The sequence below is a fragment of the Odocoileus virginianus genome, chromosome 6 (genome assembly GCF_023699985.2).
Source record: "Odocoileus virginianus isolate 20LAN1187 ecotype Illinois chromosome 6, Ovbor_1.2, whole genome shotgun sequence".
Lineage (NCBI taxonomy): Eukaryota > Metazoa > Chordata > Mammalia > Artiodactyla > Cervidae > Odocoileus > Odocoileus virginianus.
The window spans coordinates 2598953-2622739 of record NC_069679.1 but is presented as its reverse complement, the minus strand read 5'-3'; the positions used below and the strand labels follow the sequence as shown (position 1 = coordinate 2622739).

General features: G+C 39.7%; 1 protein-coding gene across 1 annotated transcript; it reads right to left on the bottom strand.

Annotated features, from left to right (window-relative positions):
- Positions 1-6759: 6759 nt before the first annotated feature.
- LOC110143121 (protein BEX3-like) lies at positions 6760-7396 on the bottom strand. The gene has a single exon (XM_020902669.2). The coding sequence runs from the start codon at positions 7334-7336 to the stop codon at positions 7028-7030; it is 309 nt and encodes a 102-aa protein (XP_020758328.2). The 5' UTR covers positions 7337-7396; the 3' UTR covers positions 6760-7027.
- Positions 7397-23787: the final 16391 nt, after the last annotated feature.

Sequence of the window (23787 nt, the reverse complement as noted above, 5' to 3'; positions counted from 1 at the left end):
TTATTTGTATGTATGAATTGAGATTATTATTAAATAGTATTCTTTTCATATACAGATCTTAAGATGTATTAGTCAGGGTGGTTTAATTGCTATAACAAATTGTCCTAAGATCTTAGTGCCCTGTCACGTAAATGAGTGTTGCTGTTACTGTTTTCCCTGTTCTCATCAATCCAGTAAGGGTTGGCAGGAAGACCCTGCTCCACACAGTCTTTCAGGAACCCAGACTCCTTGCGGAATAGTGGCTCTATTCTCTAAACTCTTAAGAGGATCCTGTGTTTAGCTGACATAAGGGAAAAAGAAGGGAGGATTGCTATATGCCCGGCCTAAAGGCAGTGTACATCATTTCTGCCTGTATTCTGTTGGCAGAACTTATTAGATGGCTGCACCTATTCCAAGGGAGACTGGGAAATGTAGTTTAACTGGGTGGAGAGAATAACAGTTACCCAATCTCTGTTATGTAAGATTAACCCAAACAATATCTCTAAGGAAAGGTTGGCAACCGAAGGTCATAATCCTTCTCCATCTTCAGTCTCATGGAGACAGGAACCAAAACCACATTGTTCATTGGTAGCCCCTCCAGGTGTTTTATTAAAGTGGATCTGATCTTATAACAAGGGCTGCACAAAATAATGCAGTAAGAATTCCAAGGGAAAGTTTCATGTTATTAAACCACAGTGTGTTAAGTCAATCTATTTTTATCAGTTTCTGAGCCCAAGGGAAGTTGGTGTGTGCTGTCATTTCAACTGTCTTGCATTTCCTTTAAATGCCCCTGGAATACACAGATTCTGCCCATGACCCATCATTCTCAGTTTTGTCACCAACCCCACTGATACTGCACTTTTCTGAGCATCAACCCCCCAACAGTTTCAGGTTTGGAAGATGCAGTTAAAGAGGGCCCTGGTGACTATGAGACTGCAGGACCTAATTGGTCTACAAAGAGCTATAAAATCTTTCATATGCTTCTTACTAAGAAATCACATTGGTCACAAATCACAGGTTTATCTATGTACAGCTTTGCCCCAATTTATAAGATTTTACAAAACAGATTAGAATGTAATTGTTTTCTTTACCATAAAATTCACTAGTTGAATTCCTTTAGCTGGCAAACTTCTCTAGTATAGTTAAAATATTCACTGATATTCAAACATTTTAGTACTCTTGAGAAGTTGTATGACTTTTCTGTAATATGTTATGTATCATAGAAAACATACTAAGAGATGGATAAACAGATTTACATTTAATCTGTTATGTACTATCTTTTCTTGTTTATTCAGCAATGAGAGCTGTTTCATTTTATCTTTGAGAGAGAATTGATTTAATCATAAGAGTGATTGTGATATTACTCATTTCTTGCTATATTTTCCTAATTATTTTTCCAGGCAAAAAGTCTTTATACAGGTTGGTGCATTAGAAATCAGTTTTTTTCAAGTTGCTAATCAGCTGTTTTAGGTAGAAGTGCTAAGCATATCTTATAAATTTGACACCTCACCTTATTTACTCCCAAAATGAGCCATCTTAAATGAGCCAGAAGAAAGAATAAAAACTTTGGGTTGTCTATCAGTTAATATGCAGATAAAAGAAAAGTTATTGACTTTCAGCTTATTTCTACTGTCAATTAATTAATGTTCATTTTAAATTTTAAAAATGAAGATAAATGAATCTCAAATATTCATTTTTTACGAAGCCTCAAACATTAACTCAAATTATTCCAAAATAATGTTTATTTATCCAGTACACTGGAAGTTACTACATACAAAGTTTCTTAATAATTCAGCCTATCTGATCAGAGACTTTGGCAAGGTGTCTGAATTGATCAGGATTGCATTTGGCTGCATGTAACAGAAGCCTGACATTAAAAGGTTGGTTTGTTTGATTTTTTTATTATGTCACAATGACTTTGGGACTAGATTATTAGGGACTGCTTTGGAACCAGACTTTCTCTGTCTTCCTGATTTACCATTCTTCAAATGTGTTTTTCATCTTCCATGGTCAAAATACGATACCTGTTCTTCTAGGCATTGTATCTGCATTCTAGGAAGGAAGAAGAGAAAAGATGGCTAAAAATCTGCCTCCCTTTCAGAAGCTTTCTCAGAAACTTCCCTCAGCACTTCTGTTTCTCTTCCCGTGTTGTGTATCTTCTGCTTGTCTCTCCAGACCTACTCCTACCCTTCTCCATCCTGCTGTGTGCCCTGACAGGCTGACCTGTACACACTGCCTCAGTGGATCCTTTACCCTCTGGTTTCCAGGGGAAGCTGCAGCCCATGTTCTCTGTGAGGCCAACATACTGGAAGCAGGTGGGAAGGGGGGAGAAGAGTGAGGTTGAATAATTATTTCCTGAGCTCATCGCCTCTGGTTCATTAAAAATAGGCTCTATCCTTCTCCTAAAGCCTCAGCCCCTGTCAGCTGGTCAAGACAGAATTGGACTGGGGCTGGTGAGAGCTGGAAAAGAGCAACTCCTGTGGATAGCATTGTCACAGCCGCCTTGCTCCTGAATGTGAGTAGAACTGAGGTATCTGTTGCTTTGAGAGAGTATCAGACCTGTTTACCATCAGCTTTTTGTCTGGGGTAGATCAGATGTCTGCAATCTCAGCCAAATTATGCTTCACAATATAATCAGACACTTAACAGTCAGCTTTCTGCACTCCTTCATTACACCTGGGCTCTCCCCAGGCCTCCCCCATCTTTGATTTTTTTAGATTTAAATGGAACCCCAAGCAGACAGAACTATTCTGTTCTACTGGTTTATGACATATAGGCTTCATGGTTCACATGTGAACCTATCTTTTATTAATTCATTTATTCTTATGATGCAGTAAACACCTATGAAATCACCAGTTGATTCTGAAACTGGACCACTGACAATAACTTAAATCTGCATCTGTGCTCCTCTACCATCTTAGCACCGTAACTGCAGAAGATAATCACTGTCCTAAAATGCATGTTTATCTTACATATATACAGCAGGATAAATGTTTTATTATATATATGTATGTGTGTGTGTGTACATATATATATATATATATATATATATATATATATATATATACATGGCTTCATAAAACAAGTATTACGAACTACAGGTAAATTGGTGACTACTGGGACCTGTTTTTTTTTTTTTTTAATGTAACATTGCATTACTGAGATCCATCCATTGCTGTCAGTGGTTACAGTTCATTCATTACTACTGCTGTATACCATTCCACTAGTTATTTATTCTCAAGTTCATGAGTATTTTAATCTTTTTTTTTTTGCTTTTATAAGTAGTCCTGCAATGAACTTCAGACTTCCCTAGTAGCTCAGATGGTAAAGAGTCGGCCTGCAATGCAGGAGACCAGGGTTCCATCCCTGGGTCAGGAAGATCCCCTGGAGAAGGAAATAGCAACCGACTCCAGTATTCTTGCCTAGGAAATCCCATAGACAGAGAAGCCTGGTGGGCTACAAGTCCTAAGGTCTCAAAGAGTCATAAACAACAACAATGAACTTCTTACACACATCTCCTGATATATCTGTATAAGAGTTTCTTTTGGGTTATAGAAGTGATCCACATGCAGTATACCAATGTTCATGTTTACAAAATAATTTTACATTATTTTTTAAAGTGCTTGTGCTTGTATATACTCGCGCTAGTAATATGTAAGAAATCCTCCTTATCCTTTCAACTATTGGTTCTGTCACATTGTTGAATTTTGCAGATTAAATTAATGAAAAATGATATCTCTTTGTAGTCGTGATTTCTGTTGCAAAATTCAGACTCAAATTGAAGAAAGTAGGGAAAACCACTAGGCCATTCAGGTATAACCTAAATCAATCCCTTACGATTATACAGTGGAAGTGACAAACAGATTCAAGGGATTAGATCTGAGAGACAGAGTGCCTAAAGAACTATGGTCGGAGGTTTGTCATTTTATACAGGAGGCAGTGATCAAGACCATCCCCAAGAAGAAGATATGTAAAAGGCAAAATGGTTGTCTGAGAAGGCCTTACAAATAGCTGAGAAAAGAAGAGAAGGAAAGGGGAAAAGGAAAGATATACCCATCTGAATGCAGACTTTCAAAGAATAGCAAGGAGAGATAAAAAAGCCTTCCTTAGTGATCAGTGCAAAGGAATAGAGGAAAACAATAGAATGGGAAAGACTAGAGATCTCTTCAAGAAAATTAGAGATACCAAAGGAATATTTAATGCAAAGATGGGCATGGTAAAGGACAGAAATGATAAGGACCTAACAGAAGCAGAAGATACTAAGAAGAGGTGGCAAGAATACACAAAAGAACTGTACAAAAAAGATCTTCATGGCCCAGATAACCACAATGGTGTGATCACTCACCTGGAGCCAGACATCCTGGAATGTGAAGTCCAGTGGGCCTTGGGAAGCATCACTACAAACAAAGCTAGAGGAGGTGATGGAAATCCAACTGAGCTATTTCAAATCCTCAAAGATGATGCTGTGAAAGCGCTGCACTCAATATGCCAGCAAATTTGGAAAACTCAGCAGTGGCCACAGGACTTTAAAATGTCAGTTTTCATTTCAGTCACAAAGAAAGGCAATGCCAAAGAATGTTCAAACTAATGCACAATTGCAGTCATTTCACACGCTAGCAAAGTAATGCACAAAATTCTCCAAGCTAGGCTTCAACAGTTCGTGAACTGAGAACTTCGGTTCTTGAACAACTTCCAGATAGATGTTCAAGCTGGATTTAGAAAAGGCAGAGGAACCAAAAATCAAGTTGCCAACATCCGTTGGACGATTGAAAAAGTGAGAGAGTTCTAGAAAAACGTCTACTTCTGCTTTATTGACTGTGCCAAAGCCTTTGACTGTGTGGATCATAATAAACTGTGGAAAAGTCTTAAAAGAGTTGGGAATATCAAACACCTTACCGGCCTCCTGAGAAATCTGTATGCAGGTCAAGAAGCAACAGTTAGAATGGGACATGGAACAATGGACTGGTTCCAAATTGGGAAAGGAGTACGTCAAGGCTGTATATTGTCACCCTGCTTATTTAACTTATATGCAGAGTACATCATTTGAAATGCTGGGCTGGATGAAGCACAAGCTGGAATCAAGATGCTGGTAGAAATATCAATAACCTAAGATATGCAGATGACACCACCCTCATGGCCAAAAGTGAAGAGGAACTTGAGAGCCTCTTGATGAAAATGAAAGAGGAGAGTGAAAAAGCTGGCTTAAAACTCAGCATTCAAAAAAAAAGATCATGACATCTGGTCGCATCACTTCATGGCAAATATATGGGGAAACAATGGAAACAGTGACAGACTACTTTCTTGGGCTCTAAAATCACTGCAGATGGTGACTGAAGCCATGAAATTCAAATATGCTTGCTCCTTGAAAGAAAAGCTATGACCAACCTAGACAGCACATTAAAAAGCAGAGACATTAACTTTGTCGACAAAGGTCTGTCTAGTCAAGGCTGTGGTTTTCCCAGTAGTCATGTATGGATGTGAGAATTGGACTATAAAGAAAGCTGAGCACCGAAGAATTGATGCTTTTGAACTGTGGTGTTGGAGAAGACTCTTGAGAGTCCCTTGGACTGCAAGGAGATCCACCCAGTCCATCCTAAGGGAAGTCAGTCCTGAATATTCATTGGAAGGACTGATGCTGAAACAAACTGCAATACTTTGGCCACCTCATGTGAAGAGCTGACTCATTGGAAAAGACCCTGATCCTGGGAAAGATTGAGGGCAGGAGGAGAATGGATCAACAGAGGATGAAATGGTTGGATGGCATCACTGACTCGATGGACATAAGTTTGAGCAAGCTCTGGGAATTGGTGATGGACAGGGAAGCCTGGCATGCTGTAGTGTATGGGGTCGCAAAGAGTCAGGCATGACTGAGTGACTCAACTGAACTGAATTACTAATGAGATTAAGCATCTTCTTGGATGTATCTTGACTATATTTTGTAGTCTGTGTAATGCCTATCGAGGCCTTTTGCTCATTTTGTTTATTTTTTATCATTGAACTATAGTTGACATGCAGCATCACATCAGTTTCAGGTGTGCGGCATAGTGATTGGACATTTGTGTACACTGTGAAAAGATCACCACAAGAAGTCTGGTTACCCTCTGTCATCATTCTAATTTACAGTGTGTTCAGGGATTGACACTATAGAGTTGATTTGATAGAATTTTCCAGATATGAATACCAGGTATCCTCATTTTTGAGCTTGAAAAAACTAGCACAAATTCTATCTTTTTTTGTATGGCCACAGAATTCACATTTCATCAAGACATCATATGGAAGTGGCCCCTTAATCATATCTCTTTTAAATGACAGAAAATCCATTTTCTTTTCCTATAGAAACCTGGTGGATTTTGCCCAACTTGCGTTTTCCTTTAAGGTAGACACAATAGCACAACAAAGAACTTACAAGGAGTAAAACGGAAAGTCCCAACTGTTGTTTCCTACTACACAGGGAGCGCTATCTAGACAGAGGAGGGTCCACCCTGATGCTCCTGGAGCTTATATTTCAGAGTCCTTCACTTTCAGGGGCCCTTTGTAAAGCCTTGGTTGGGGCCCTAATGTTTTTTAATTCATGATTTTATAGTCTTTTTCTTTCCTCCCCCTCTCCATCCCTCCCTCCCCCCTCCATCCCTACCGCCCTCCCTCCCTCACCATGTGGCATGTGAATCTTAAGTTCCCCAACCAGGGATTGAACCCACACCCCCTGAAGTGGAAGCAGAACCCACATCCCACTGAAGTGGAACCAGAACCCACGTCCCACTGAACCACCAGGGAAGTCCCTTTATTCTTTTTCTTTTTTTTTTTTGCTTTTTAATTACTTTATTAACTCTACATTTTTCCATGCAAATGGGTGAAACTTCACTGTTGACAGAAACTTAGACTGGGTGCCAAGGCAATCTGCAATTAGAAGCTGGTAACACAGAACCCACCCGTTGAAATTACATAAGGTTCACAGCAAACAGATCAGTAAAGGCATTATCAGGAAAATGCAGGGAAAAACAGAACCACAGTGGAAATTACAGTATTAATCTCTTGGAGATGGCAGGAGTCAAGGCATAAGGCAAAATTCGTCATGATGGTCATGGTGATTAGAGAGCTCCCCCGTAAGGATGTGCAGACAATTCCTCAACTGCAGCTTCCTAAGTTTTCTCCTGATTTCTCTCATCTCCTCCATGAATATTTCCATATCATCTCCCTCTCCACCCATCCCATCATTGACTTGCCTATTGGGTATGACCCATTGGAAATTAGGGGCAAGTCGGCGAGCCTGTCCCTGTCTATGATTTCTTTCTGGCTGGTGGCCTTTGCCCCCTCCCAAAGGGCGGTCTTCCTCTCCGTTCTGCACGGGTTGCTCCATTTCTTCGTTTTCCTGGGCCTATCCTCTCTGTCTCCTGCTCCTTCCGATCCTCACCACGAGTGCGCACTTAGTTCCTTGCAGGAACTCAGGGATGATTTCCCATCGCTCTGAGTTGCTTTCCTGCCTTCCCTCTGTTCTTTTTCTTAAAGAGAGATTTCCAAAGTGTTTAAACTTAAGTATGCACAAAGCCTGGGTTTGTCTCTGAACATGGAAGTGTAAAAATATATATGAAGCTTATATAATTTTATACTAGGCAACCTCTTGGTGCTGGGCCAAGCTCTGGAAGAAACCCTAGGCCACACTCAAAACTAGACCTGGAAAGTGCTGGACTAACTTGGGTTCAGAAATCAAAATAAATGACTCCAACTTGGAAAATATCCTGTGTTATTTTATGTTATGTTAGCTTCTTTCTCCTTTCTTTCATTCTCACTAGCCTTTGCTGAACATTCAGTACAAAAATATTCAGCATTGAAATTACACAGTTACTTTTAATAAACAATTTCTTTCTTGCAGGCTTTTCGAAAAGTGCTAAGATAACATTTCATGCAGATTTAATCCTAAATTAATCTATGAAATGGGTTAGTGCTGGGCGCATTTAAGCATTCAGTTTTGTCTTAGAGTCAGAACATGTTACAGTTCTCCCTTACCGGTCTGTCTCAATTTCTGCTCCAATTCATTTCTGAACTCTGAGTCAAAAAAGCCCAGGAAGGACCTTAATCAAATCACACATCAGGTTAGAATAGTGATTTTAGTGATTTGGACATCTGGCCACTTGGAACTGAAAAAAGGCTGCCAACTCACTTGACAAAAGCTACTGAACATCTGTCAGCATGAAAATAGCTCTCCTAAGTGACCCTGAATCAGATTTCTATAGCCAACCTCACAATGAAAGGGCATCTCTTCTTCTCCTATTATTCAGATAAATTGGTGCCATCCAGAATATCCTACCAGTATTCCACCAACAATGCCCTCTAAAGTATTTTGTGATGCAAGTGCAAATGGTGTTAACCCATTGTCCCTTTCAGCTGTACTTCCCTGCTATGTGACGTTGACAAGGCTGATATTAAAATTGTTGAGCCACACATGTGGCTCAGGCACTAAAGCAGGGTCTTGGAGAGTCTAGGTAGAGATCTTGGGAAGAGAGTTCCAGGGCAGGGAGGAGGGAACATGAAGGTGGGAGGCACACCCAGGAAAACCATTGCTTAACAAATGCTGTGGAGGAATTTCAGTATTTTACCATGCTATATGGCAATACCAATGTGCTCAGCTAAACCTGCCTTGGATATAGGTACAAAATTTTAAAGATGATGGCCACACTGTGCCTCCAAATATACCACAGAAAGATGGAGAAAGATCTGAGCCATGGGCTCGCTTCAATAGGGAAACATGTAGGGGGAAGTTTCAGACTCTATGAGGCAGTGTTTTTAGTTGGAGTGGAAGTACACTTAATAATCTCTTTCTCTGTACGTGACTACATTCTGTGTTGCACTCAAGCCAGACAAGGACAGTCTTGCTCTCGGACTTGAACTGTAGAGTACCCTACAATCATACACACACACACGCATGTGCACACACATTTATTTAGGAAATGTGCACTGTCACTCGAGATCCAGTGCTCGGTGTTGAAATAGGAAATCCTAACCTCTAAACATCTGCGTTCGTGGCTAACACCTTCCAGGCGCTGGGAAACACCTTTCACATGGCCTGCCCCAATGACCTCAAAACAAAAGACAACTGTGTCCAGATGCTGAGCAGATGCATGGGTTCTGCCACTGCCAGCTTCAGAGACGGGCACTTGCTTTTGAGTGCAGGGGGATTTAAGTGGCTGAAACGCTTAGGTGAGAGAAAAGACAAATTAATTAACTTGTCAAATCCTTCCTGTCAGCATGAAGGCAATAGACTCTTGTACTGTGAGGTATTGTTTCCCAGTAGTTCTTAGTATCCCTTTTCTTAACTTCTCTTCCATGTTCAGTTGAGTTCCGTTTCCTGGTTCACAAGCTTGTGTAGTATTCACAGCAGTTGCACATGGTGCCTTAGGAGCATTTTGGAGTATTAATTAATCACATTCCTCTTAAATATGTATATGCCTATATAGATTTATGCAGATATATTTATCTAGACATACATGTGGCAATGTGTTGCTAGTTCTTTACACTGGCAACCAGATGAATATAAAATGCTATAATTACAAATAGTTGGTTGTCTTTATAAAATACTTATAAGATTTAATTACAATTTCAAAAGGTTAAATTAAAATTTTCAACATTATTTAAATGGATTTAAATGTTTAGTGGTTATCAATTATGATTTCCATTCCACCTTTTAAGTTTAATACATAATTTTGAATATTTTAGAAGAGAAATTTTTGAAAAATATATGAAAAATAGGAGTTTTTACATTTAATATATATTGTCAAAGTATATTAGAATTTCCATCTGCCTACAATGACATTCTAGTTTTTACTTATTTAGATTACTGTCAACAGAACACAAGAAATATTAAAATGTTGATTATAACAGCTATTTAGAAATTTTGCTAAGATATAAAATCAAGAAAAACAAGTTTTATGGGCTGAACTATAATTTTTTATGAATTGCATGTTTTTTATTTCATTACTCATCCATATCCCAACAGTGGAATAGCAATAATAAAGTAGTAATCAGGGTTAATTTTGTTTTCAACTTTTAATTTTTTATTGGGGCATAGCCATTTAACAATGTTGTGATAGTTTCAAGTGGGCAGCAAAGGTACTCAGCTGTACATAATACAGTGTTAGTTGTTTTTGATATTTTACATTTTACCTGACATTAACTCATATAAAAACCAAGACTTTTTACATATTTTGCCGTTTTGTCATTCTGACAGACTTGTCAGAGTAGAAAGGATCACATTTTAGTTACTCATTTATTTGCTTCCCTTGTAACTTTACATAGACAGTGTGTTGAGTCTCCATTTGCACTCTTCCCCTCAGGCCTCACAAATGATAATCATGGCCCCAGTAAAAAGGTTTTAGAAACTATGTTGAGGTATTTTAAAGTCCCTGAAGTGTGATGAGACTTTGAGGAGTCTGTCAATAGAGAGCATTTGGCTTCTGCTTCCCTCTTTTTTGGGGGCTTCCTTGGTAGCTCAGATAGTAAAGAATCCTCTAGTAGGTTGGAGACCTGGGATCAATCCCTGGGTTGGGAAGATCCCTTGGAGAAAGAAGGGCATGGCAACGCACTCCAGTATTCTTGCCTGGAGAATTCCATGGACAGAGGAGCCTGGTGGGCGGCGACAGTCCATGGGGTCGCAAAGAGTTGGACACGACTGAGTGACTTTCACTTCCCTCTTCCTACTAAGTGCTTGAGCTGGGGCAAACCTCTAGATTTTTCTGTCTCACTTCCTCCTCCTGGTGAATCAGATGCCATCTCAGCCACAGAGGAGCGAGATGTCACCCATCCAGTGGGATGGGCGCGTCAAGCCACAGTTGCAGTGCTAGTCCACAAGGACAAAGTTTTGCATGTTTTGAAAAAAAAAAAATAAAGATTATAACTTGAAGAATTTGAAGTACTTCAAATTTGAAGTACTACAAAGCATTTGAAATACTTCATAACCGAGCTATTTGTAAGGATTAATTTATCTTAGCTAATATTGCATATGTTTTGGAAATCATGGTAAAGACACCTAGAATCATAATAGTCTTTCAGTGGCAAATGTCATATTACGTTTTTAGGGCATTACGTCAATTTAGTATTTCACGTATTATTAATAATGCCTCGTTACATAAAATTATTACTAAACTGGCAATTAAGTGAATGTGAAGGATCCATATGCTAAACTGCTCATAACATTTCAATTATGAATTTCAAATCAGATATCTTCTCGTGTACATTCACACCACTGATGAACAATTACTTTGCCAGGACCACCCAAATGAACTCTGCTTTGTAGCAAGTGATACTGATGTAAAGTCATTTCACACATTTTCCTGAATTTAAGAAAATTAAAAATGGAAGCAGACAAAGCAACTAGTGCTTTCTCTTGATGGTAGTAAACCATTTGTTAATCCTGTAATTAGCTCTTTCTTGAATGTGTAAATCCTTTGTCATGCCTTTTAAAAAAATTTACTGTCTTAGCCATTTTAATAGTTATTTTTATTTATTTGTTTGGCTGTGCTGGGTCGGCGGCATGTGGGACCTTTGGTCTTCATTGTGGCGTACTGGGATCTAGTTCCTTGACTGGGGATTGAACCTAGGGCTCTTAGCCACTGGACCACCAGGTGAGTCCCTTGGGGTGCCATTTATGCATCTTGATGGACTGAAAAGTTGTTTTCTTGTTCTCTGATTTACATTTCCTTCCCCAAAGAAAAAAAACCAACAAACAATAGTGAGTCCATTTTTTTTTTAAGTTCTACCAGTTTATTGCTACCAACCCATCTCCCTCCACCCTCATGCATGCATGCTCAGTCATGTAACCCCATGGACTGCAGCCTGCCAGGCTCCTGTCCATGGACTTTTCCAGGCAAGAACACTGGCGTGTGTTGCCATTTCCTTTTCCAAGTCCATTGTTTTTAGCTGTATGTTTTACACTCACTTTTGTCCCTAACTGACTGTGTTTTGTTTTTTATCAGTCTTAGTGGTGTAGGATCCAAGTCAGGTATTTCTACTGGAGGGCTATCCTTGAACACAAAACCCAATGATGCTTTAAAGAAGAGGTTGGTCCACACAATTCCAGAGTGAGGCTATATTGACCAAAAAAGTATGAGTGATTTCAGCATCACAGTGGGGAAGGTCATCTGGATTCATTCCTCCCTGTCCTCCTATGGGAGAGGATAGTAGAGACCTCAGTCACAGCCTGATTTTAGGGCCTCTTCCAAGAATTGGAGGTGGATGACTCTAGGTATTAGCATAGTAGATAGGAATTTACCCTCTGATTTCCTTCATACACCCTACTGTTGTACAGTTTCATAAGGCAAATATACTTCAGGTCTCTTCCATCCTGAATTACACTGGTAGGAACAAAATGGGAAAAGTCAGCTGGCTCTTAGACCCCTTCTCACCTGGCATCTTACTGGTGGCTCTGTGATTCAAGGTCAGTGCGCCTGGTGCAGCGCATTTGAAAATGATCTGATTCTAAGCCAAATAATGGTTTTACCAGGATATCAATGTATTAATTTACAATTAGAATTTCACTGGACTTGAAAACAAGACTATTTGGTCTCCTGGTCAGAGCACACCTTACTCTGTTTCTGGAACCTAGCGAAGCTTAACACACAGCCAAAAGATTGTATTCATTCAAAAAACATTTATAGAACCTCAATAAACTAAACACTGAAGATGCAAATCTCTATTCCCAAAGGATTGGAAAGAATTGAGTAAGAGTGGTGTAGGGTTTCCATATTGTGTGTTCAAAATACAATGAAAATAGAAGGGGTATGCTCATTTGCTGGGGTGAAGGTGGACGATGAAAACTGGTTTACCTGGGAAGGGGTTGGTCAAGAAGATCTGAATTAAACTTCACTGGTGGTCCAGTGGTTAAGAATCCACCTGCCAATGCGGGGGACTCAGTTTCCTTTACTGGCCTGGGAAGATTTCACAGGCTGTGGGGCAGCTAAGTCCACGTGGCCACAACTACTGAGCCCACACACGTAGAGCCTGTGCTCTGCAACAAGAGAAGCTGTTGCAGTGAAGCCTGCACACCACAAGAGAGAACAGCCCCTGCTCACTGCAACTAGAGAAAGCCCGTGAGCAGCAGCAAAGACCCAGCGCAGCCATCAAAAGCTTATTAATTAAAAGAAGAGATAGTGGGAAATTCCCAGATATACTAAAAAAGACAAGATCAGAGCATATGAAGGCTGTGAGGAACAAAGGGCACTTGCCTGGTGAAGACAGGAGGGATAACATACTCCAAGGCAGAGAGAAGAAATAGCACTGTGCACTCGGGGGCGTGCGGATCTCCCGTGCTAACCTGGCCACAGAGGGCACGGGAGCGGCCTGTGAGGCTGGGAGGAGGCCCAGGAAGCTCATGGGGTGTCGTCTGCGCCTCACTCGGAGATGAGACTCTATCCTTGAATGCTAGGGTCTATGGAAAACTATGCTGTTGGCCCACATTCTTTACCACTCTGTGTATCCGCATTCTTTACCATGTGAGTTTGCGGTTCTTACCAAATAATTTCTCTACTTCTTGACTTTGGGTTTGGCCAGGTGTCTGATTTTCAGTTCAGTTGCTCAGTGGTGTCTGACTCTTTGCGACCCCAAGAACTGTAGCACACCAAGCCTCCCTGTCCATCGCCAACTCCCGGAGTTTACTCAAACTCACGTCCAGTGACTTGGGGATGCCATCGAATCATCTCATCCTCTGTCGTCCCCTTCTCCTCCCACCTTCAGTCTTTCCCAGCATCAGGGTCTTTTCCAGTGAGTCAACTCATTGCGTTAGGTGGCCAAAGTATTGGAGCTTCAGCTTCAGCATCAGTCCTCCCAGTAAATATTCAGGACTGATTTCCTTTATGAAGTCTGTTTGGGCCAATACAGTGAAGTGTAGGTGATAGTGTAGGTGCTTCAAGTGTAGGCCTTGTGTCTTTCCACTTCCCTGCTTGTGTCTCTGCCGTTATCATGAGAAGACTGCGCTCAGGCTTGTGAAGTAAGAGCCATGCGGACCAGAGCCAGCCCATCCCTGAAGCCCAGCCTGGGTCAGCCAGACCCTTCAGCAGCTTTCAGTATCCACAGGCCAAACCAATGCTTGCTGTTGCATACATCTGAGATTTTTGTGCTTGTTTGCTATCTAGCATTTTATGTCACTTTCTAACTGATATAAAACCCTTCATCACAAGCAGAGGTATATATACCCCAGTTTTCATTTTAGAGTTTTTTTTTTTAATCTGCATGTGATGGACAAATTAAAGAGGGGTGAAAAGGAGGCTGGGAGTTCAGTGAGGAAATTGAAGAAAATCGTAGTGAAATACCAAGAGCTTTGAACTACGCCCTTTGGCCAAGGGCAAGAAGGTAGAGGAGCCTGGTGAGCTGCAATCCATGGGGTTTCAAAGAGTTGGCCACGACTGAGCAGCTAATACACACATAAACAGAGGGAGGTGAGGAGAGGAATTAGGAGTTTTTCTTTTAAAAATTTTGAATTATGAAATATCTCAAACATACAGAAAAGTTCATAGAATAGTATAACAATTGACACTCATGTGATCACTATCCAGCTTTAATATAAATCAAAATGTTGCTTCCTTTTCTTAAAAAAGTAGCCTCATTCCTCAGTTTCTCCTCCCTTCATCCCTCCTTAGAGGCAGTTGCTGTCCTGAGGTTGGATACATTGTTTCCATGCATGATTTTTAGTTTTAGATGTAAGTATGTGTCCATTAGCAATATATACCGTTTCCTCTATTTAGAGCTTTACCTATCAAACTATGCATCTTTTGCAACTGTTTTTATATTATGTTTGTCAGTTTTATCCATTTTGATACATAGAGAACTAAAACATGGAGACATTTAGAGATAATAGAAAAGTAAAAATTAAGAATGTAAAATCCTAGAGACAGGGAAAAAATCTCATATAACTACTATATTTCTAGCTAGGGTGATCATGTGAATTATAGACAAGAATGAGGAATGTAATAAAAAGAGCAGGTTTTAAATGAGGAGGGCTGGAAGAATTGAGCTCAATTTGAGTGTGGGGGAGAGAGTACGCTTATTGGGCCCATGCTGATAGAATATGCTCTGTGGGCAATTGGATTTGAAGATTGCTCAGGAGCGTAATCTGGTCTGGAGAGAGAGTCTTACCCTTTTTTCCATAGTGATAGCAATTACAACTATGTGAGTTGGTTTCTTACACAGAAAGTGCAACTTGAGTAAGAAGAAAAGAAGACCAGGGACTTCCTTGGTGATCCAGTGGTTAAGACTTCACGCTTCCAATACAGCGGGTGCGGGCTCGATCCCTGGTCAAGGAACTAAGATCCCACATGCCTTGCAACCAAAAGAAGAAGAAGACCAAAGCAGAATTTTAGGCCACAGAAATTAACAGTTGAAGGCAAACAGAGGACCAACAAACACAGTTCTTCTTACATCTTTCCAGAGAGTGTTCTTTCATGCACTCCTGTCAGCAAAGCATTTTTGAGCAGCCTTTTGCATAGACATATTTTACTTATGTATAAATGATATACTGGTCCTACAAAACTAACATATCATATGCATCATAACATATATTCCAAAATGGAAATTTTTAATGTATAAGATATGCACTAAATAGAAATTCAAGGTATTCAAATATTTTTGTACCCCCTGGAGTGTCCCCCTCACTTGTGTAGTCCCTGATTAAAATAGATCATCTAACCTCCTCCTTCATTTGGGAAATTATGCTTTCAGTTCAGTTCAGTTCAGTTGCTCAGTGGTGTCCAACTCTTTGCAACCCCATGAACTGCAGCACGCCAGGCCTCCCTGTCCATCACCAACTCCCGGAGTCCACCCAAACCCATGTTCATCGAGTCAGTGATGCCATCCAACCACCTCATCCTCTGTTGTCCCCTTCTCCTCCTGCCCTCAATCTTTCCCAGCATCAGGGTCTTTTCCTATGAGTCAGTTCTTCATTTCAGGTGGCCAAAGTATTGGAGTTTCAGCTTCAACATCAGTCCTTCCAGTGAACACCCAGGACTGATCTCCTTTAGGATGGACTGGTTGGATCTCCTCGTAGTCCAAGGGACTCTCAAAAGTCTTCTCCAACACCACAGTTCAAAAGCACCAATTTTTCAGTGCTCAGCATTCTTCACAGTCCAACTCTCACATCCATCCATGACCACTGGAAAAACCATAGCCTTGACCAGACGGACCTTTGTTGGCAAAGTAATGTCTCTGGTTTTTAATATGCTGTCTAGGTTGGTCATAGCTTTCCTTCTAAGGAGTAAGCATCTTTGAATTTCATGGCTGCAGTCACCATCTTCAGTGATTTTGGAGCCCCCAAAAATAAAGTCTGACACTGTCTCCACTGTTTCCCCATCTATTTGCCATGATCTTAGTTTTCTTTCTTTTTTTAAATTTTTTTTCTTTTCATTTATTTTTATTAGTTGGAGGCTAATTACTTCACAACATTGCAGTGGGTTTTGTCATACATTGACATGAATCAGCCATGGAGTTACATGTATTCCCCATCCTGATCCCCCCTCCCACCTCCCTATCCACCCGATTCCTCTGGGTCTTCCCAGTGCACCAGGCCCGAGCACTTGTCTCATGCATCCCACCTGGGCTGGTGATCTGTTTCACCCTAGATAATATACATGCTGTTCTCTCGAAACATCCCACCCTCGCCTTCTCCCACAGAGTCCAAAAGTCTGTTCTGTACATCTGTGTCTCTTTCTCTGTTTTGCATATAGGGTTATCATTACCATCTTTCTAAATTCCATATATATGTGTTAGTATGCTGTAATGTTCTTTATCTTTCTGGCTTACTTCACTCTGTATAATGGGCTCCAGTTTCATCCATCTCATTAGAACTGATTCAAATGAAGTCTTTTTAACGGCTGAGTAATATTCCATGGTGTATATGTACCACAGCTTCCTTATCCATTCATCTGCTGATGGGCATCTAGGTTGCTTCCATGTCCTGGCTATTATAAACAGTGCTGCGATGAACATTGGGGTGCATGTGTCTCTTTCAGATCTGGTTTCCTCAGTGTGTATGCCCAGAAGTGGTATTGCTGGGTCATATGGCAGTTCTATTTCCAGTTTTTTAAGAAATCTCCACACTGTTTTCCATAGTGGCTGTACTAGGTTGCATTCCCACCAACAGTGTAAGAGGGTTCCCTTTTCTCCACACCCTCTCCAGCATTTATTGCTTGTAGACTTTTGGATAGCAGCCATCCTGACTAGCGTGTACCTCATTGTGGTTTTGATTTGCATTTCTCTGATAATGAGTGATGTTGAGCATCTTTTCATGTGTTTGCTAGCCATCTGTATGTCTTCTTTGGAGAAATGTCTGTTTAGTTCTTTGGCCCATTTTTTGATTGGGTCATTTATTTTCCTGGAATTGAGCTTCAGGAGTTGCTTGTATATTTTTGAGATTAATCCTTTGTCTGTTGCTTCATTTGCTATTATTTTCTCCCAATCTGAGGGCTGTCTTTTCACCTTACTTATAGTTTCCTTTGTTGTGCAAAAGCTTTTAAGTTTCATTAGGTCCCATTTGTTTATTTTTGCTTTTATTTCCAATATTCTGGGAGGTGGGTCATAGAGGATCCTGCTGTGATTTATGTCAGAGAGTGTTTTGCCTGTGTTCTCCTCTAGGAGTTTTATAGTTTCTGGTCTTATATCTAGATCTTTAATCCATTTTGAGTTTATTTTTGTGTATGGTGTTAGAAAGTGTTCTAGTTTCATTCTTTTACAAGTGGTTGACCAGTTTTCCCAGCACCACTTGTTAAAGAGGTTGTGTTTTTTCCATTGTATATCCTTGCCTCCTTTGTCGAAGATAAGGTGACCATAGATTCGTGGATTTATCTCTGGGCTTTCTATTCTGTTCCATTGATCTGTATTTCTGTCTTTGTGCCAGTACCATACTGTCTTGATGACTGTGGCTTTGTAGTAGAGCCTGAAGTCAGGCAGGTTGATTCCTCCAGTTCCATTCTTCTTTCTCAAGGTTACTTTGGCTATTCGAGGTTTTTTGTATTTCCATACAAATTGTGAAATTATTTGTTCTAGTTCTGTGAAAAATACCATTGGTAGCTTGATAGGGATTGCATTGAATCTATAGATTGCTTTGGGTAGTATACTCATTTTCTCTATATTGATTCTTCCAATCCATGAACACAGTATGTTTCTCCATCTGTTTGTATCCTCTTTGATTTCTTTCATCAGTGTTTTATAGTTTGCTATGTATAGGTCTTTTGTTTCTTTAGGTAGATATCTCCTAAGTATTTTATTCTTTTTGTTGCAATGGTGAATGGTATTGTTTCCTTAATTTCTCTTTCTGTTTTTCCATTGTTAGTGTATAGGAATGCAAGGCATTTCTGTGTGTTAATTTTATATCCTGCAACTTTACTATATTCATTGATTGGCTCTAGTAATTTTCTGGTAGAGTCTTTAGGGTTTTCTATGTAGAGGATCATGTCATCTGCAAACAGCGAGAGTTTCACTTCTTCTTTTCCTATCTGGATTCCTTTTACTTCTTTTTCTGCTCTGATTGCTGTGGCCCAAACTTCCAACACTATGTTGAATAGTAGTGGTGAGAGTGGGCACCCTTGTCTTGTTCCTGATTTCAGGGGAAATGCTTTCAATTTTTCACCATTGAGGGTAATGCTTGCTGTGGGTTTGTCATATATAGCTTTTATTATGTTGAGGTATGTTCCTTCTATGCCTGCTTTCTGGAGAGTTTTAATCATAAATGAGTGTTGAATTTTGTCAAAGGCTTTTTCTGCATCTATTGAGATAATCATATGGTTTTTATCTTTCAGTTTGTTAATGTGGTGTATTACATTGATTGGTTTTCGGATATTAAAGAATCCTTGCATTCCTGGGATAAAGCCCACTTGGTCATGGTGTATGATTTTTTTAATATGTTGTTGGATTCTGTTTGCTAGAATTTTGTTAAGGATTTTTGCATCTATGTTCATCAGTGATATTGGCCTGTAGTTTTCTTTTTTTGTGGCATCGTTGTCTGGTTTTGGAATTAGGGTGATGGTGGCCTCATAGAATGAGTTTGAAAGTTTACCTTCTTCTGCAATTTTCTGGAAGAGTTTGAGTAAGATAGGTGTTAGCTATTCTCTAAGTTTTTAGTAGAATTCAGCTGTGAAACCATCTGGTCCTGGGCTTTTGTTTGCTGGAAGATTTCTGATTACAGTTTCGAGTTCCTTGCTTCTGATGGGTTTGTCAAGATCTTCTATTTCTTCCTGGTTCAGTTTTGGAAAGTTATACTTTTCTAAGAATTTGTCCATTTCATCCAAGTTGTCCATTTTATTGACATAGAGCTGCTGGTAGTAGTCTCTTATGATCCTTTGTATTTCAGTGTTGTCTGTTGTGATCTCTCCATTTTCATTTCTAATTTTGTTAATTTGGTTCTTCTCCCTTTGTTTCTTAATGAGTCTTGCTAATGGTTTGTCAATTTTGTTTATTTTTTCAAAAAACCAGCTTTTAGCTTTGTTGATTTTTGCTATGGTCTCTTTAGTTTCTTTTGCATTTATTTCTGCCCTAGTTTTTAACATTTCTTTCCTTCTACTAACCCTGGGGTTCTTCATTTCTTCCTTCTCTAATTGCTTTAGATGTAGAGTTAGGTTATTTATTTGGCTTTTTTCTTGTTTCTTGAGGTAAGCCTGTAATGCTATGAATCTTCCCCTTAGCACTGCTTTTACAGTGTCCCATAGATTTTGGGTTGTTGTGTTTTCATTTTCATTCATTTCTATGCCTATTTTGATTTCTTTTTTGATTTCTTCTATGATTTGTTGGTTATTCAGAAGCGTGTTGTTTAGCCTCCATATGTTTGAATTTTTAATAATTTTTTTTCCTGTAATTGAGATCTAATCTTACTGCACTATGGTCAGAAAAGATGACTGGAATGATTTCAATTTTTTTGAATTTTCCAAGACCAGATTTATGGCCCAGGATGTGATCTATTCTGGAGAAGGTTCCATGTGCACTTGAGAAAAAGGTGAAGTTGATTGTTTTGGGGTGGAATGTCCTATAGATATCAATTAGGTCTAGCTGGTCCATTGTGTCATTTAAGGTTTGTGTTTCCTTGTTAATTTTCTGTTTAGTTGATCTATCCATAGTTGTGAGTGGGGTATTAAAGTCTCCCACTATTATTGTGTTACTATTAATTTCCTATTTCATTCTCGTTAGTGTTTGCCGTACATATTGCGGTGCTCCTATGTTGGGTGCATATATATTTATAATTGTTATATCTTCTTCTTTGATTGATCCTTTGATCATTATGTAGTGTCCTTTGTCTCTTTTCACATCCTTTATTTGAAAGTCTATTTTATCTGATATGAGTATTGCGACTCCTGCTTTCTTTTGGTCTCCGTTTGCGTGAAATATTTTTTTCCAGCCCTTCACTTTTAGTCTGTATGTGTCTCTTGTTTTGAGGTGGGTTTCTTGTAGACAGCATATATAGGGGTCTTGTTTTTGTATCCATTCAGCCAATCTTTGTCTTTTGGTTGGGGCATTCAACCCATTTACATTTAAGGTAATTATTGATAGGTGTGGTCCCGTTGCCATTTACTTTGTTGTTTTGGGTTCACGTTTATACAAGTTTTCGGTGTTTCCTGTCTAGAGAAGATCCTTTAGCATTTGTTGAAGAGCTGGTTTGGTGGTGCTGAATTCTCTCAGCTTTTGCTTGTCTGTAAAGCTTTTGAATTCTCCTTCATATCTGAATGAGATCCTTGCTGGGTACAGTAATCTGGGTTGTAGGTTGTTCTCTTTCATTACTTTAAGTATGTCCTGCCATGCCCTTCTGGCCTGGAGGGTTTCTATTGATAGATCAGCAGTTATCCTTATGGGAATCCCTTTGTGTGTTATTTGTTGTTTCTGCCTTGCTGCTTTTAATATTTGTTCTTTGTGTTTGATCTTTGTTAATTTGATTAATATGTGTCTTGGGGTGTTTCGTCTTGGGTTTATCCTGTTTGGGACTCTCTGGGTTTCTTGGACTTGGGTGGCTATTTCCTTCCCCATTTTAGGGAAGTTCTCAGCTATTATCTCCTCGAGTATTTTCTCATGGCCTTTCTTTTTGTCTTCTTCTTCTGGGACTCCTATGATTCGAATGTTGGGGCATTTCACATTGTCCCAGAGGTCCCTGAGGTTGTCCTCATTTCGTTTGATTCTTTTTTCCTTCTTCCTCTCCTCTTCATTTATTTCCACCATTTTATCTTCTAACTCACTTATCCTATCTTCTGTCTCCGTTATTCTACTCTTGGTTCCCTCCAGAGTGTTTTTGATCTCATTTATTGCATTATTCATTTTTAGTTGACTCTTTTTATTTCTTCTAGGTCTTTTGCCATGGTATTTGCCATGAAGTGATGGGACCGGATGCCATGATCTTAGTTTTCTGAATGTTGAGCTTTAAGCCAACTTTTTCATTCTCCCCTTTCACTTTCACCAAGAGGCTTTTTAGTTCATCTTCACTTTCCATTACCATTATTCTGAAAGTGGCATTGGTTACTCCTTTTTAAAAGGAGTAGCCTTTACTCCTTTTGGCACACATTGAAAACTAGAGTGGGCTTTGCTGGTGGCTCAAGTGGTAAAGAATCTGCCTGCAGTGCAGGAGATGCGGGTTTGATCCCTGAGTCAGGAAGATCCCTGGAGAAGGAAGTGGCAACCCATTCTGGTATTCTTGCCTGGGAAATCCCATGGACAGAGGAGCCTAGTGGGCTGCAGTCTATGGGGTCGCAAAGAGTTGGACACGACTGAGCAACTAAACAACAACAAATGACAACAAAAACTGGATTTAGGGGTATTTAAAAACTTACATTAAAAATTACTCGTGATATGTGAAATGGGAATTAGAAATGCATTTTTTCCCACTGATTTCTGTGGTTCCCTCCAACTCCCCAAATATCCCTGACCCCTGGTATCTACTAGTTTGTTCTTAATCTTTATAATTTTGTCATCTTGCAAATGCTATATAAATGGTACCATACAGTATTTGACCTTTTGAAATTGACTTTTTCACTCAGCATAATGCCTTTGAGATCCATCCAAGTTGTTGCATGTATTGGGAGTTGGTTCCTTTTCATTGCTTAATAGTGTTCCATGATGTGAATATACCACAGTTTGTTTAATTCATCTGTTATAGGACATTTTGTTTGTTTCCAGCTTTTGGCTACTACAAATGAATGCTATGAACAATTGTATATGGGTTTTTATGTGGATAAAAATTTTCATTTTTGGGGGGGGGACAAATGCTCAGTATGCAATTGTTGAGTCTTCCCTTGTGGCTCAGCTGGTGAAGAATCCACCTGCAATACGGGAGACCTGGGTTCAATCCCTGGGTTGGGAAGATCCCCTGGAGAAGAGAACAGCTACCCGCTCCAGTATTCTGGCCTGGAGAATTCCATGGACTATACAGGTTTGCAGAGTCGGACACAGCTGAGCGACTTTCACTTTCACAGTAAGTGTATAATTTTTTTTTTTTAAGAAATCATTGGACTTACATTCCTACCACCTATGTAAAGATAATTAGGTGAAACTTAGCTTTAACCTAGTTACCCATCTTGGGGGAGCTGATGTATCTACAGGGATATATTGCTTCCCTCCTTGCTTTGTAACTTATCAACAACTGGAGAGTTTAGAAAAAATACACTAAAATGAGTATCAGTGAGTTTGAGTAAACCATTTTTCTCTTAAATTATTTTTATAAATGAGTGATTTTCTTGGTTACATCTTCTATATGTGTTCATGCTCAGTCACTTAGACATGTCTGACTCTTTGCAGCCCCAGGGACTTCAGCCCACCACAGCTTCCCTGTCCATGGGATTTCCCAGGCTAGAATACAGTCCGCTGGAGTGGGCTGTCGTTTCCTTCTCCAATACCTTCCCTATATTGCCTGTTAATAAGTCTGATCCTGGGAATTCCCTAGGGGCCCAGTGGCTAGGGCCCTGCACTCCCCAAGCAGGGGACCTGGGTTTGATCCCTGATGGGGAAACTATAATCCCCCACATGCTGCAACTAAAGATCCTGCATGCTGCAGCTAAGATCCCAGTGCAGCCAAGTAAATAAATAAATGAAGTTTAAAACAGTTTTCAGATCCTTTCAATTCAGGCTAATACATTTTTTTTTCTCTCAAAGAAACAGTCCTATCTACTTGAAGTATAGGTGTGTTTTCTTTAAACTGAACACTGGTTAAGGTGTTTCATGTCCCATTTGTCTTGTTCTTAATGCTAATTAAATCCTTGAGGCCAATCTCTTGCTACACCGTGTATTGGTCATGAAAATTAGAGCACTATTTTCTATTTCTTCTAAAAAAATTTAATGTTTAGTACCTTCAGAAATATAATAAGGGACATTATTTTATTAGATTTAGTTTTTAGAAATTTATTTTGTTTTATTATTGGAATATAATTGCTTTACAATGCTGTACCAATCTTTACTGTACAGTGAAGTGAATCAACTACATGTACACATGTATCTCCTCCCTCTTGAGCCTCCCTTCCAACTACTCCCCCCCCAGGGCATCGCAGAACCCCAGGCTGAGCTCCTTGTGCCCTGCAGCAGCTGCCCGCAGCTGTGTATTTTACACACGGTAGACATGTGCATGTCAGTGCCGCTCTCCCAATTCTTCCCACCCTTCCTTTCCCCTGCTATGTCCTCATGTCCACTCTCTGTGTCTGTGTCTGTATTCCTGCCCTGCAAATTCCTGTGTCGCCATTCATCTGTATCCAATTTCTAGAGTCCATGTATGTATGTTAAAATGTAATATTTGCTTTTCTTTTTCCCTTTTCTCTTTACTCTGTATGGCAGACTCTAGGTTCATCCACATGACTACAAATGACCCAATTT

What these genes read in the sequence shown, in the direction of transcription:
- LOC110143121 (XM_020902669.2), bottom strand. Translation starts at nt 7,336, where the DNA reads ATGGAGCAACCCGTGCAGAACGGAGAGGAAGACCGCCCTTTGGGAGGG.